The 14,143-nt window shown below is 41.9% G+C and overlaps 1 protein-coding gene across 1 annotated transcript in view; it reads left to right on the forward strand.

Moving 5' to 3' along the window:
• Window positions 1-6,137: 6,137 nt before the first annotated feature.
• Tmem38b (transmembrane protein 38B) overlaps window positions 6,138-14,143 on the forward strand; it is a 46,807-nt gene continuing 38,801 nt past the window's right edge. The window contains exon 1 of the mRNA XM_036179527.1: window positions 6,138-6,356. Within this exon, the coding sequence (XP_036035420.1) occupies window positions 6,245-6,356 (112 nt within the window). The 5' untranslated portion in view covers window positions 6,138-6,244. The remainder of the gene's footprint in view (window positions 6,357-14,143) is intronic.

Genomic DNA, 14,143 nt, shown 5'->3' on the forward strand with positions numbered 1-14,143 from the left:
TAAGACAGATGCTGCTTCCGCATTCTCAAATGAGAAGCTAGCCTGTCTGTGCAGGATGAATAAAAGTTAACAGCCACTCCTGGGATCTTCACGACCAACAGTCTATGCAGTGAGAAAAACTAAAGGGAACTGATACATTTGGTTATATGCTATTTTCCCCTCACGGTCACAAGATGGCTACTCAAGGCTGAAGACAGGCCATGACAAGGGCATAGGTCTCTCTTATCAGGGTGATTACCTTTCCCTCTCTCATTGACCTACTTTCTGTCCCTTCATTATTACTATTTCGTTTTAATTCCTGCAGCTGCATGGCACTCTTGAGGGTGGACAGTATCAGTCTTTCCTCTTTGTTCTTCTTCTCTTAGTTTCAGAAGCTGATAACAGAATTCCCCTTTCATTTATTTGCCAATATTTGAATAAATATACCCTTCCTGAGAGGCTGGGCAAGCCACATTGAATTTTTAATCTAATACACAGAGGATACACATGTTGGATTCATCACATGTGGTGTCTGTTTTAACTGTAGACAGAAAGAATCCTTGGTACATGGAGGTCTATGGCATCAACAGCAAACACACAAATATATCCTGTGAATGAGTCCTGCCTAAGAAAGCTACCAACAACAGAAAACAAGACTCAAAGGAAAACCCAAACTAACCTATGACAACGCTTACCAGATGGGAAGTTGTCTTAGAGTTTCTTTGCTGTGAAAAGACACCATGACTACAGCAACTCTTATAAAGAAAATACTTATTTGAGGGGCTCGCTTATAGTTTCAGATGTTCAGTCAATTATCAACATGATGGGGAGCATGGCAGCATGAAGGCAGAGGTGGTGCTGGAGCTGAGACTGCTACATCTTGCAGGCAACAGGAAATCAACTGGGCAGTATCCTGAGAATATGAAACCTCAAAGTCGGTCCCCACAATGACATACTTCCTCCAACAAGGCCACACCCACTCCAACAAAGCCACACCTCCTAATAGTGCCACTCCTTATGAGATTATGGGGGCCAAATACATTCAAACTACCACAGAAGTCTTATTCCTTTTCTCTAACTTTGCTCTCCATCGGCCCACTGAGTGTCCTGACTATAGAGGAATAGAAGATGGAAGGGAGAAGAGAAGCTGGGAGACAACGGAGTTATCTAGCTTCCTTCCCCCGTCGATGGACTTGAACAGGCGCCTCTGAGCTGTTGGGAGGGAACACTGATATTTTTAACTGTTATGGACTTTTTCTTTCGTATCCCAAATGAGAATGTGATGGATAATGTTAAAGGATACGGTGAGTTACTAATGCTTCTTCAAAGGTCTTCTTGGTTCTCACCTGGCCTTTTCACTGCTGTAGCATCCATCAGGAAAGGAAAACCTTAGCAGTGTTTGAGCTTTGTCCAACATGAGAAAATAACAGTGCTTACAGCGTCCTTAAGAGGAACTGGTGGCAACAGAATAAATAAGTCTAGTTCGTTATTGTTTGCCTTTGCATTCTCTCTTTAGCACTAGTTTAAAATAAAGGGGTTAAAGAAAATGATAATGTATGCTGGGGTTGTAGGTTAGTTAGTTGAGGGCTTGCTAACATGCCCTGAAGCCCTGGGCTTGATCCCCAACACCACAGAAAACCAGATTAGAAGATTATCAAGATTAGAAGTTCAATAATAATAATAATAATAATAATAATAATAATAATAATACATAGTGAGTTTTCAAGGCTAGTTTTGGTTATGTCAGATTCTGTATCACAAAAAGAAAGAAAGGAGAGAGAGACAGAGAGGGAGGGAGAGAGAGAAAGAGAAGCCTTTTGGGCTCGCTCTCTCTCTTAGAGATTGCCTCAGATACATAGCAGTGTGTGTATCTTAACCACGTGATCCAGCCTCCACCCAAGAGCACATTAACCAGGAAAGGACATCTTTCTTCCTCGTGCCAGGCAGGCTCTGTCTCCTGGCGATGTTGAATGGGGGAGGAGCACAGGATGAGGGATGTTGGCAATGAGTGTGGTCAATAGCTGAGAGAGGACCTGACCCTCTCTGTTGTGGGGCCAAGAAATGTCCTGCTTTTTTTTTCCTTCTTGGATCTGATGTTCAACTTGTCCTCAGTTTCATGGGGTTCAGTAATTTCCTCACTTTGCTTAGCCTCCCCAGAATGACTTATTATCTGTCACAGAAATTTCTTAAAGATTTATTTTATTTTATGTATCATCATCATCACCATCATCATCATGATCATGATTAGTTGTCTTAGACAAAGCTGTATTGCTGCAAAGAGACACCATGACCACAGCAACTCTTATAAAGGAAAACATTTAATTGGGATTTGCTTACAGATCAGAGGTTTATTCCATTGTTGTCATATCAGGAAGCATGGTGGTACACTGGCAAACATAGTGCTGGAGAGGTAGCTGAGAGTTCTACAGCTGGATCAGCACACAGCAGGAAGAGAGAGTGACTCTGGGCCTGGCTTGAGCATCTGAGACCTCAAATCCCACCTCCAGTGACATACTTCTTCCACCAAGGCCACACCTCCTAATTGTTACTCTCTATGAGCCTATGAGGGGCCATTTTTATTCCAACCACACATTATTATTATTGTTGTTGTTATATGTGGGGGCATGCACACACAAGCACCTGCTTGGTAAGGCAGCCATGTGGACGTTAGAGGACAACTTCTTGTGGGAGTTGATGCTTTTCTGTCCTTGTGGGTTCTGGGGACTGAACTCAGGTCATCAGCTTGTGCATCCAGGACTTTTACCCATTGAGTCATCTTTTGGGCCCCTAAAGATTTTTATTTTCTTCAAGCATCTAGGTCCATGTTCGAATTTGAACAACCTATGAACTTAATGGTCCCTATTACTCTTGAGCAGAGATAGATTGCTAAGCGTGTGGTGAACCATGGAGAACTGGCAGCTACCTCCCTGGTGACTGGAAGTTCAGTGTTGATGAAATGAGATCCTTCCCTTTGGTGGCCTCAGGTTTTTCTTAGGTACGTTTGCACTTGGAGACTATTTTTAGTCTAGTAGTTTATATTTACTGGAAGTATGAATGATACTGATACTTAGAGAAAAAGATTTTCATTTCAAGTGTGAGAAATAATTTTTTATTTCACCTTTTTCCTCCTGAATTTAACCTTTGTTATTTTCCCAGACATAACACCAAAGGTATTACCAAATACATACTGAGTAGAGTTCAGTGGATTCTCAGACCAACTTAATCACTGAAACGTCATTGTGCTCATTGGAAGTGGTAGGTATGCTGAGTGTGACCAGCATTCTCCAGTTCACTGTCCTTTATAATTCTGAATATTAAACTCGTTAAATTCAAAGTACATGTGTTTATGTCCTGTCTTATCATATAATTAATACAGGGCAGTTATTAAATGGCTATTAAAATAACTTTAGATGAGGTGCTGAGATGCCTCAGGTGGGTAAAGGAATCTGCCACCAATCCTGAGGACCCAAGTTTGATACCTGAGACCCACGTGGTGGAAGGTGAGAACTGACTCCTTCCATATACATGCTGAGGCACATATGCCTCTACACACATATACTTCCACACACATAATAGATAAGTGTACTTAAGTTAAAAACGTAACTTTAGACAAAAATGCCTATCTAGCATACTAAAGTTTAGAAGTGCAATCAGTCCTTTCAATAAGAGTTTCTTTCACTATTCATGGTTCATAATAGATATATGGATTCCTCAAAGTGAAAGGCATGCCACCCAGTGGCTGGGAAGCAGTACTGCAGGAGAGAAAGGAAATGCCATTTGTGATGCTGAGTATGGAGACATTGAACCAGGAAGAAACACGAACAAGCTGGGACTAAAATTGGTTATGAGAGTATCTCTAGAATTAGCCTGCTGGTTAATTTTACAGCATGACTACAATGTTTGTATTAATAGAAGTACATTCTGCCAACAGACCTTTATTTATTTACCAGTGTAGCTCTGGACTGTGCATGATTTTATAATCCTCCCTACCCTGGGAACATTTCGAAATGTCTGGAGATATTTTTGATCATCACAACTGGTGTGTGTGTGTGTGTGTGTGTGTGTGTGTGTGTGTACATGCTCGTGTGCATGTACCAGAGATACTACTAAATATCCTATAATGCTTAGGGCAGTCCCAGATGAAAAAGAATTCTCAGTTCAAATGACAATGGTGCTACTGTTGAGAAACCTGGTTTAGGAAATACTAGTTCCACATATTTCTGAACTAAAAAATGCTTTGAAGAGCTTGAGTCAAAATCCCATAGATGCTAGTCTGAATAGACCAGCTTTGTTTTCTAAGGTGTGTACTTGTTTGGACTTATTTTATCAGCAACTTTTGTTAATCACTTTCATACTGTCAGAAAAGGTCTGGATGCTCCCAGACAAACTTCCTTTCTTTCTTTCTCTTTTTGTTTTGTTTTTTTGAGACAGGGTTTCTCCATGTAGTTTTGGTGCCTTTCCTGTCTCTGCCTTCCCAGTGCTGGGATTAAAGGCATGTTTCACCACTGCCTGGTGACAAACTTTCTATATCTTGCCTTTCTTTTGTCCTATTCCAAGTGTTCCCTCTTTCATTCCCTGTTTTCCTCAACTATGCACATTTCATTAGACTAAATAATCTATGTAGTGACTAGAACCCAATACAACAGGCACAGACAATATCTGCATGGAACTTTTCTGTGTGTGATATTAATAGTTCATTTCTTTTAGATCTTAAAAAAGTCTTTAGGTACTAGGAGGAAGTGGCTAAGCTTACTTTTTAACTTGTATAGTCAAAAAAATGTCAGGGAACCTCTAAAACATATGAAAAGAATTAATAAAACCTTGAGTGTTTCTTATTTTATTTTTATAACAAAGTGTGGCAGAGGTTAAAAATGTCTTTGTTTAGAAGGTTTTTGCTTTGAAAAGCAAGTAGAAAAGTATTTTAGTAAGGCTATTGTTTCATAGTAGGTTATGAAATGCAGTCATTACTTTTATCTATCTATCTATCTATCTATCTATCTATCATCTATTTCTTTATTTACATTTTAAGCACCTAGTGTTTAGGAGAGTGCCTCTGGTATCAAGTGTTTGGTACAAAGCATGTGTGTAGGTAACATTTGCTAACTGAGTTAATAACAAAGGTTGAATTCAGGGAGAAAAAGATGAAATGTCCTTAGCAGCAATTCTTAGAGCAGCCATCTACATCTTCAATACTTGTGTGTTTACATATTCCAGGTAACAGCACCGTCTGTTGGCATGTCAAATAAAAATATGCCAAATTCACTCTTTTTACATACCCAGACTTACTTCTTTTCTTTTATTTCTAGTTGTTTTTACAAACCATTTCCCCAGATTGCTTCTTTCTTTGTTTCTTCAAACTTGCCTCTGTTTGCTGCCTTTACAAGGGGAGTTTGCATCCATCTTGGACAGTCTTTCTCTATCTGGGTCTCTGCCCTTAAGATCCAATGTGAGTATACTCTGATCTCCCTCACCTCTTTCCACTAATCTTTGGAGCTGGATTGCAACTTCAGCGCCTTGCCCATCTTCTTCACCAGAATGATCCAATTTAGCACAATGGTAGGGGTTTTGGTAAACAAGATTGAATACAATGTAGGGACTGATCTAGAGTTTAAAACACCTTGGTTTTATTGTGAAAGGCTTTTACTTCTTTTCTTTTTTAGCTTCTTTTCTAACTCCATTCTTAGTCTGCAGTCTAGCCAAAATACCTCCTAGTATTTGCAGACCAGCTCTTAATACTTTATGCATTTCCCTGCAATGGTATTTCCTAACCAACTGCCTGGCATGGCAGCCATGCTATATACGCTTTGTGAAATTTTGTGCATCCTTAAAAAGAAAAAAAAAAAAAAGAAAGGTCCCCTTTGGAAAGCGCAAGTTTCATGAGGCTACGGATAAAACTTTATTTTTTTCTTTTTCATATCTTCAGTAGGCAACAAAGTAAGTTACATTGTAGTTATTTAATGAAAGGCGAATGGCATCCGTTTATGTAAAGAAATTTGACTCTGAGTGTGGCCCCTTGGGTCCGATGGCTTCGACTAACACAGAGAAGATGCCAAATCTTTATTAGGAGAACCAGAATTCGCTGGCCCCGCCTCTCGTTCCGGCTCCGGCCACGCCCCCGTCCAGGGCCCCGCCCCTCGTCGGCTCCCCTGGGCGCCAGAGCGCACGCGCAGGGCTGGAGCTGGCGCGGCCGTCCCCTCCCCCAACCCCGCCGCGGGAGGGGAACCGGCAGCCGCGGCTGCTGGGGCAGACCGGGTCGGTCGTCGTCATGGAATACCCGTGGGATGATCTGACCCTGGCCTTCTCTCGCACGTCCATGTTCCCCTTTTTTGACGTCGCCCACTACCTGGTGTCGGTGATGGCGCTGAAGCAGCGGCCAGGTGAGTTGTAGGGGCCCGGTGCGCTCCGGTTCCGTGTTGTCAGTGCCGGGATGGCCCAGGACAGGGACTGCCGAATCCCGGGCGGCCCACCTCCCGACCTCGTCTTAGGGAAATGATGCAGACCCCTGAACAGAACGCCTCAGGGGGCACCTAGCCCCGTGCTAGCGTGTTAAACCACACGAGTGGGTGCCTTTGCATTTTCTCAGTCACTAGAGACGTGGTACAGGTTAACAGTCACTTGGCATAGTTCAGCCATCTGTGTGAACCCTGTGGGAGTGTGATGTGGTTTTCATAACCTTGAGTTTCATGAACCATGTGACCAGAGGGCAATGTTGGATTTCCTGTCTCTCACTGGCTTTACTTTTAAAGGTACCCCACGTTTCCATTATTTTTCTGTGTCTCTATCTTCGCCGTCACGCATTTCACTGCCTTCCTGTTATCTGCTGCTTTTCCTTGTACAGCAGTGAAATGTAAAGGCTTGAGGATCATTGTCTTAACCTCTTACGGACTACTGATTTCCTAAATCCTTGACTCCTTTACGTTTCTTGAGAGTTTCTAAGTCCAACTCATTGTTTGAAGAACAGAGCATCTGCAAAGGCTGATGTTTTTCCGATTAAAAAAGAACTACATTTTCTTATACGACTCTACCTCCGAAATCTGATAGTATCTTGTATTTACTAAATCAGATGTTCTCGAAGTGTGGTTCACTTCTCATGTGCTTTCCTGTCACTCGGTGTAAAAATTCATTGTTTTCATGATAGTCAGAAGTTCTTCACGTCCTCATTGCTTTTAGGACTGTACAGTGAAGTTTCCCAGCGGCTCTGTGGCTTACTGTGTTGTAAGAGATAGAAACAAATGACAGGGTCAGCCAGCTGTGCCTGTTTGAAGCTAGACGTTAAGGAGATTGCCTAAATACACAACAGTGTGCCTTTTCTCACGAAATAGTTTTGGCTTTGGGAAATACAGTTATTTTAGTAAAGAACACATTGTTTTAACCTGTAATGCGTTATTTAAAAATTAGTATGTAAAAACTTTAAAAACTGTTGACATTTCTAAATGCTTAATGTATACAAACACTCAAGGCCTTTTATTGTTACTGGAGATGATGTTAGGAAAATACCCTCTCACAGAGTGTAGCCCCAGGCTGAGCAATTTCTGAAGTCATTTTTTAAGGATATTAGTTACATAAGTATATCCACTATTTTTTATATCACCAAGTTATGTGATTAACCATGGTCATGGTTAAAATATAATGTATTTTTCTCATCGACTCCAAATCCCCTTTGCCACTTGGTAGTCCCTTCCTTCAAACCCTGGCACCGCATACATGCCATCTCTAAATTTCAGGGTGTATAGAAATCCAAAACTTGAGACTCCAAAATTTGAGAATCACTTGGGTAATTGAATGCTAATAGACATGGAGGGAAACATGCTTTTCTCCCAATACTAGTCGATGCGTTCCCAGGAGAATGCCTACGTAAGTAAGTAGGGAGTGTGTCAGAGTCCCTTTAACATGAACAGGAGTGATGATGATTGTCAGTCCTCAACCTCTTGCCATTTTCATAGTCAGAAAGTAGTTTTCATTTGCATTTTTCCTGCTTATTAATGTGTGTGCTCCCTTGGTTTATTGGTCATTTGTATTTAATCCTGTAAATGTCTAATATCTTTTGCCTGCTCTGTCCGGATGTAGCTTGTTGTTTTCCTTTGTTGATTCTCTTCATGCATCATGGACATCCTATTGGACGTGCTAAAGCTTTTTGTTTTATTTTTATTTTTTTTAAAGGTTTATTAATTTATTATGTATACAGCAGAGGGCGTCAGATCTCATTACGTGGTGGTTGTGAGCCGCCATGTGGTGGCTGGGAATTGAACTCAGGACCTTTGGAACTGCAGTCGGTGCTCTTAACCTCTGAGCCATCTCTCCAGCCCCTTGTTTTATTTTTTTCTCTCGTTAAATTTTAGCTTTTAGTGCAGAAGTTTTAAAAATTTTCATGGTTAATTCTAGTTTCTTTTTTATAGACAGACCTATTTTTATAGATAGATCTCCTTTATGACTTTTAGGCTTTATATATTGTTTCAGGAAGGTTGGTCTCATGCTGAGGATTGTAGAAGTACTGATTTATGCTCTCTTAAAAATGTATTTATTTTTATTATTTTTAATTGTGTGTGTGTGTGTGTGTGTGTGTATGTGCATATGAGTACAGGTGCCCGCAGAGACCCCTGGGTCAGACAGAGTTCCCTGAAGCTGGAGTTATGCTAGCTTTGCAGGTCTTTCTGAGCCATCCATTGAGGGAGCCTGAAACGGAATCAGGTCCTCGGGGAGAGCAGTAAGTGCTCTTAACCATTGGACCATATATCCAGCCCCTTATTATGGTTTTTAGTTACAAAGGAAGCATTTGGGGCTGGAGAGATGGCTTAGTGGGTAAGAAAGCTTGCTGCACATGCCTGAGGACTTGAGATTGAATTCCCAGTCCCTATGTGAAGAGCTATGCATAGCTACGTGTGCTTGTAAACTCAGCTCTGTGGGGGATGGGAGAGGCTGGAGGATTGTTGGAATTTAGCTTCAGGTACAGAGAGAGACCATGTCCGGAAGGAATAAGATGGAAAGTGATAGAGGAGGACACTGATGATGTCCTCTGCTTTCCATGAATACTGCACTCCATTGCGCCCTCCCACACACTTAATCGCTCTGCAACCATTTGGTGGTAGATGGGTATTTCTTCGACAGCCTTTGAATCTCAGTGATGAATTACTGCAAAGGGCCCTTGGAACTCAGTGATCTCGGCAGAGTGGCTAACTGAAGGGCTAGCCCTCTTACGGAGACCATTCTGCATGGCCCTTTGCAGGTCCCTAGTATTTACTTGCCTTCTTCAGCCTTGTATTTCTTTTGGCAGTTACTGAAATTCTTCCAGTAAATTCTCTTTAGCTTAAGCTTGCCATATTGCTTGTAGCCAAGAACCTACATTTCTTTTTCTAGCCTCCTTATAAGAAACCTCAGTACTGGTACAGAGTGACCAGCAGTAATGCTGATCGTAGTTCCCACCTTACTCCTGATTTTAGTGAGGATGTTCCTAACGTTTAATGAAATGTGGTGTTTTCTGTGGGCTTTTTGGAGGCATCTTGTAAGAAGGTTTTATTGTATTGGTTAAGTCTCTAGGTTGCTCCTCTTTACCACCCAAACAGAGAAGGTGACAAATTTTATCAAGTTTTTTTTTTTTTTTTCTAATTAAAAATCTATTGATTCAGGATTGGTAAATGTCTGTAATCCTAGTACTTAGGAGGTACAGACAGGCGGACCGGACTGAAGGTGAGCCTAGGCTGCATAGCAAGACCTTGTCTCAAAACAAAACAAAACAAAATACCCCAAAAAAATCTATTGAGGTAAATAATTATATATATTGCTTTTCATGTGGAAATATAAAATGTAATTTGAAAAATTATGAATCATATTCTTGGAATAAACTTTACTTGCTTTATGTATTATTTTAGTGTTTTTGGGAGTTGAATTGTTAATATGTGATCTAAACTTTTTTTTTTTTGGTTTTTCCAGATAGGGTTTCTCAAACTCACAGAGATCCGCCTGGCTCTGCCTCCCGAGTGCTGGGATTAAAGGTGTGTGCCACCGCCGGCTGTGATCTAAACTTTTAAATTCGTGTTTATTATGGGTGTTTGCATATTAAATTTTTTTTTTAATTTATTTTTTTGGAGACAAGGTTTTTTTTTTTTCCTGAAGCCCTGGCTGTCCTGGAACTAGCTCTGTAAACTGGGCTGGCCTTAAACTCAAAGTGATCTATCTGCCTCTGCTTCCAGAGTGTTGGGATCAAAGGCGTGCCCCACCGCTGCCCTGAGGTTCTACTGTTTTTTATAAAATAGGTTTAGATCAAGATGTTTTTTTAAAGTAAGTTGCTTGGTAATTTACATTTTTCTCAGGAGCCACCTGTCTATTTCACGTTTTTTAAGTCTCTCAGAGTAGATCTGTCTGTCTACAGAGCCTTTACTAGTTTATCCTTTATTTTTGGTGAGTGTATGAAGTATGTATGTGTTCATGGAGATGTGTACATCTATGCATATAGGAGCCAGTGCATGAGGAGGCAAAAGTCGGTGATGGGTGTCTCCCCTGTTCGTCCTAGTGGAGACAGGTATTTTCACTGAATCTGGAGCTCACTGGTTGTCTGGAATGCAGAGCTTTCTTTGCTCACCAAGTGCTAGGTTATGGATGTGCGCATTGCTGCTCCCAGCTTTACGTGGGCATTAGAGAATCTGAACTCAGGTCCTCATGTTTACATGGTAAGTACTTTACCAACGGAACCATCTCCCCACTCCACTCTGTAGTCTACTCTTAAGCGTTTCTTTGAACTTTGTGGATCTTATGCCTTATGATACTTTTATAGGTTCTCATGTATCTTTTCTCTTTTCATTTTGTTAAAATACATTTGTCCAAACTTTCGTCTGTAGATACAGTGATTAGCTTGTGTACTCTGTGTGGTCAGCATTTCTTTTTCTTAATCTAGAACTGAAGCTCAGATGTGCGCGTCTCATCCAAAGTTCAACTCCATCATCACTTAGTAGATCTATGCTTTACGAGTTGACGGTACTGTTGTGATGGCTGCAGAAAACTCCATTTTGTGCAAGGCACTCATGTTACTAGCCATTTATCTCTGACCTAAATTCCTGAAAGATAAGTTCTCAGAAGCCCTGACTCTTTGCCCCCTCCCTGGGATTGTGTAACTGTTGTGGTGCAATGATTAGCTGCTTGCTCTGGCTTCTGTAACGTCACTTGCTACTGTGCGCAAGGGGAGTAAGGCAGTTCCTCACAGCTGTAAATTCCACAGAAGTGAAGTGCTGCGGTTTTCACCTTTAGAAGCCCTTCTTCCTTCACCTGCTTCTGGGTGGCGCATCTCTGATTTGGGTTATTACTGCAGCCTTGCTAGCAGTTTCAATAAATTTGGCCAATTATAATCTGAATTGAATCTGGTGGTCTTTTCTGGGTAGTTTCAAACTCTATATAACACTTTCAAGCCCTCAATGACCAGTTCTCCAGAGCTCTAGAACCCATTGTACAGTAAAGCCTATAATTCATGTATGTGCAGATAGCAGAGTTCTTTCCCCATCCACAACAGGGCCCTAAGAATTTAAAGCTATCCGGAACTATACAAATGAGTTCAAAGCCAGCCTGTGCAACGAGAGGTCCTGTCTCACCTCCCATCCCCAAACTCTGAAAAGCTTATCAGTGTAACATTACTGGATTATTGGGTAGCCATCGACTTTCTAGTCAACACAGTTTTTCTCCAGCCATTGAAATAATTCAGGCAATTTTAAAATGACACTTACCATCATTAGAATACATTCAGCCGAGCAGGTGTGCGTGTGCACACGCGCACACACACACACTCCACCTTAACTGTGTGCTATAAAAACGAACTCTGCATCTGGACATTGGCAGCAAACACAGGAAAAAAACATCACTGACTTTGTGATGGAGGGAGCGTGGGTGGTTTTAATTCTGTTACCATAGATCTTTCCAGCTTGGCCATCTCCCACCAGAGGAGGATGTGACAGGCTCCTGTTGGTGTGTAGCTGGCAGATGTTAAGTTCCATTTCACACTCACAGCGACAGCTGTGTGCAGCCCACACTGCAGGCAGACCTCCAGCCTGCTCAGAGATGGCTCAGGGGCAGCCATTAGATATGTCTGTGAACAGAGGGGTTTGGGAATTGGTCATAAGGGAAGATATCCAGGAGAGAAGCAAAGAAGGCTTCATGCTCCTTACACACAACAGCTAGTTAAGTGTGATGTTAAGGGAGGCAGAGTTTAGGCTGGTATTTTAATAACAACAATGAGCCCACTAGATTATAGCAGGTACTAAAATACCATTGGTTCAGGATAATATAGAAGAGTTTCAGGAGTCAAAGACACTCATAGGAAGATTTCCTAGCTGGTGATTAAAATAACCTGGGACTGGGGATGTGGCTTGGTAGTGGAATACTTGGCTAGCATTCACTACTGCTTGGGTTTAGTTGGCAGCATAGAAAAACAAGCAAAAGCTGACCAGTCAACAGACTCCCTCAAGGCTGAAGGTATGCTGGATCTGGCCAGCGTGGATTCCTGTAGGATCTGGCCAGCGTGGATTCCTGTAGGATCTGGCTAGCATGGATTCCTGTAGGATCTGGCCAGCGTGGGTTCCTGTAGGATCTGGCCAGCGTGGGTTCTTGTAGGACCTAGGGTTGCCCACAGAGAAGACACAGCGAGACTTCTTTGCTCCTCCCCCACCTCACTTCTCTTGAGACAGGGTCTCGTGTACTCCAGGCTAGCTTTGAACTTGCTATGGAGCTGAGGATGACCTTAACTTTCTAGTTCTTCTGCCTCCACCTCCTGAGTGAGTGCTGGGATTACAGGTTTGTGTCGGCACACCTAGTTTTATTTATCACATCCAGGGATTCACAACACATGCTGAACAAACACTCCACCAGCTGAGATCTGTTCCTAGCAGGTCTTATCTTCTTCCCTTTCAAACCTGTATTTCCCTAAGATCCTGGTTTTATTTTTCATCTCTGCCAACACATCACTGCTTGGAATTTGTATCCTATCATTTGTAATCTCTGGGTAGGTTTTACGAAATGCTAGTGGAGGTTGGAGAATAAAGAATAAAAGGTTTTGTGAGAAACTGTTTTTCTGTCAAACACGGCCTGCCCGCCGAGGGCCAACAGCACTCACACCTTCCCTAGCTTGTTAAATTTTCTGTCAAGGAATCTGAACCTTTTACTGGCCCCACACTGTAAAACTTCTATGCAAATCTGTAATCTCTCTCACCTGATAAAACTTTCGTTAAGGGAGGCCCGTGTACTCCCAGAATATGACGGCCCAGGCTGGCAGATCCCTTTCATCTTACCTTGGCATAAGTTGTTTTACAGCCAGCCAACTGGAAAAGACTGAGGATGTGGTCCCACCAGTGTGGAGAGGTCTTACACTCCCGTGGGAGGATAAAAATGTATCAGATTCTCTGCTTGGTCTGCTCGCTTGCCTCCTAAAAAGACATTGCCTTGCAGAGTTATTTTTGTATTGTTTCTTTGTGTGGCAATAAGAATCTTCTTCTCTAACAGTTTGGAGAACTACCTCTCATATTTGTCTGGCTGGGGTTGTAGGTTTTTTTTTTCTTTTTCTTTAGATATATTTTTACCATGTTTTAAATTATGTGTATGAGTGTCTGCCTGTAGGGGTATGTGTGCATAAGTGCAGGTTCAAGGGGAAGCCAGCGGTCCGAAGGGGAACTGCAGATTCCCTAGAACTGGACTGTGAGACACCCAGTATGGGTGCTGGAAATTGAACTTGGGTCCTCTGCAGGAACACTGTGTTCTTAACCACTGAGCCATCTCTTCAGCTCCTTAGTTGTAGTTATTTAAACCCAAGGAAGGAGAGTAGCAGCCTTCTCTTTCTAGATTACTTTTGCTTTATAACCAAAGGCACAAAAGCATCAGCCTATTTATGAGAACTGGATCTTTTCCCACTTCCATTTGTCTCATAAATAGATCTAGTTCCTCCTAAGTCTTGGCATCTGATTTCTGTAGTTTAGGGCTTGGGTTAGTAGTGTACAAAAAAATTTTTTTTTCTAGATAGGGTTTCTCTGTGTAGCCCTGGCTGTCCTGGAACACACTCTGTAGACCAGGCTAGTCTAGAACTCAGAGATCTGCCTACCTCTTGCCTTCTGAGTGCTGGGATTAAAGGCATGTGCCACCACTTTTGACTGTATCATCAATTTTAATCTTATTTTCTTATTTTATACTTAAAATC

The sequence above is a fragment of the Onychomys torridus genome, chromosome 2, assembly GCF_903995425.1.
Source record: "Onychomys torridus chromosome 2, mOncTor1.1, whole genome shotgun sequence".
In the NCBI taxonomy this organism is placed as follows: Eukaryota; Metazoa; Chordata; class Mammalia; order Rodentia; family Cricetidae; genus Onychomys; species Onychomys torridus.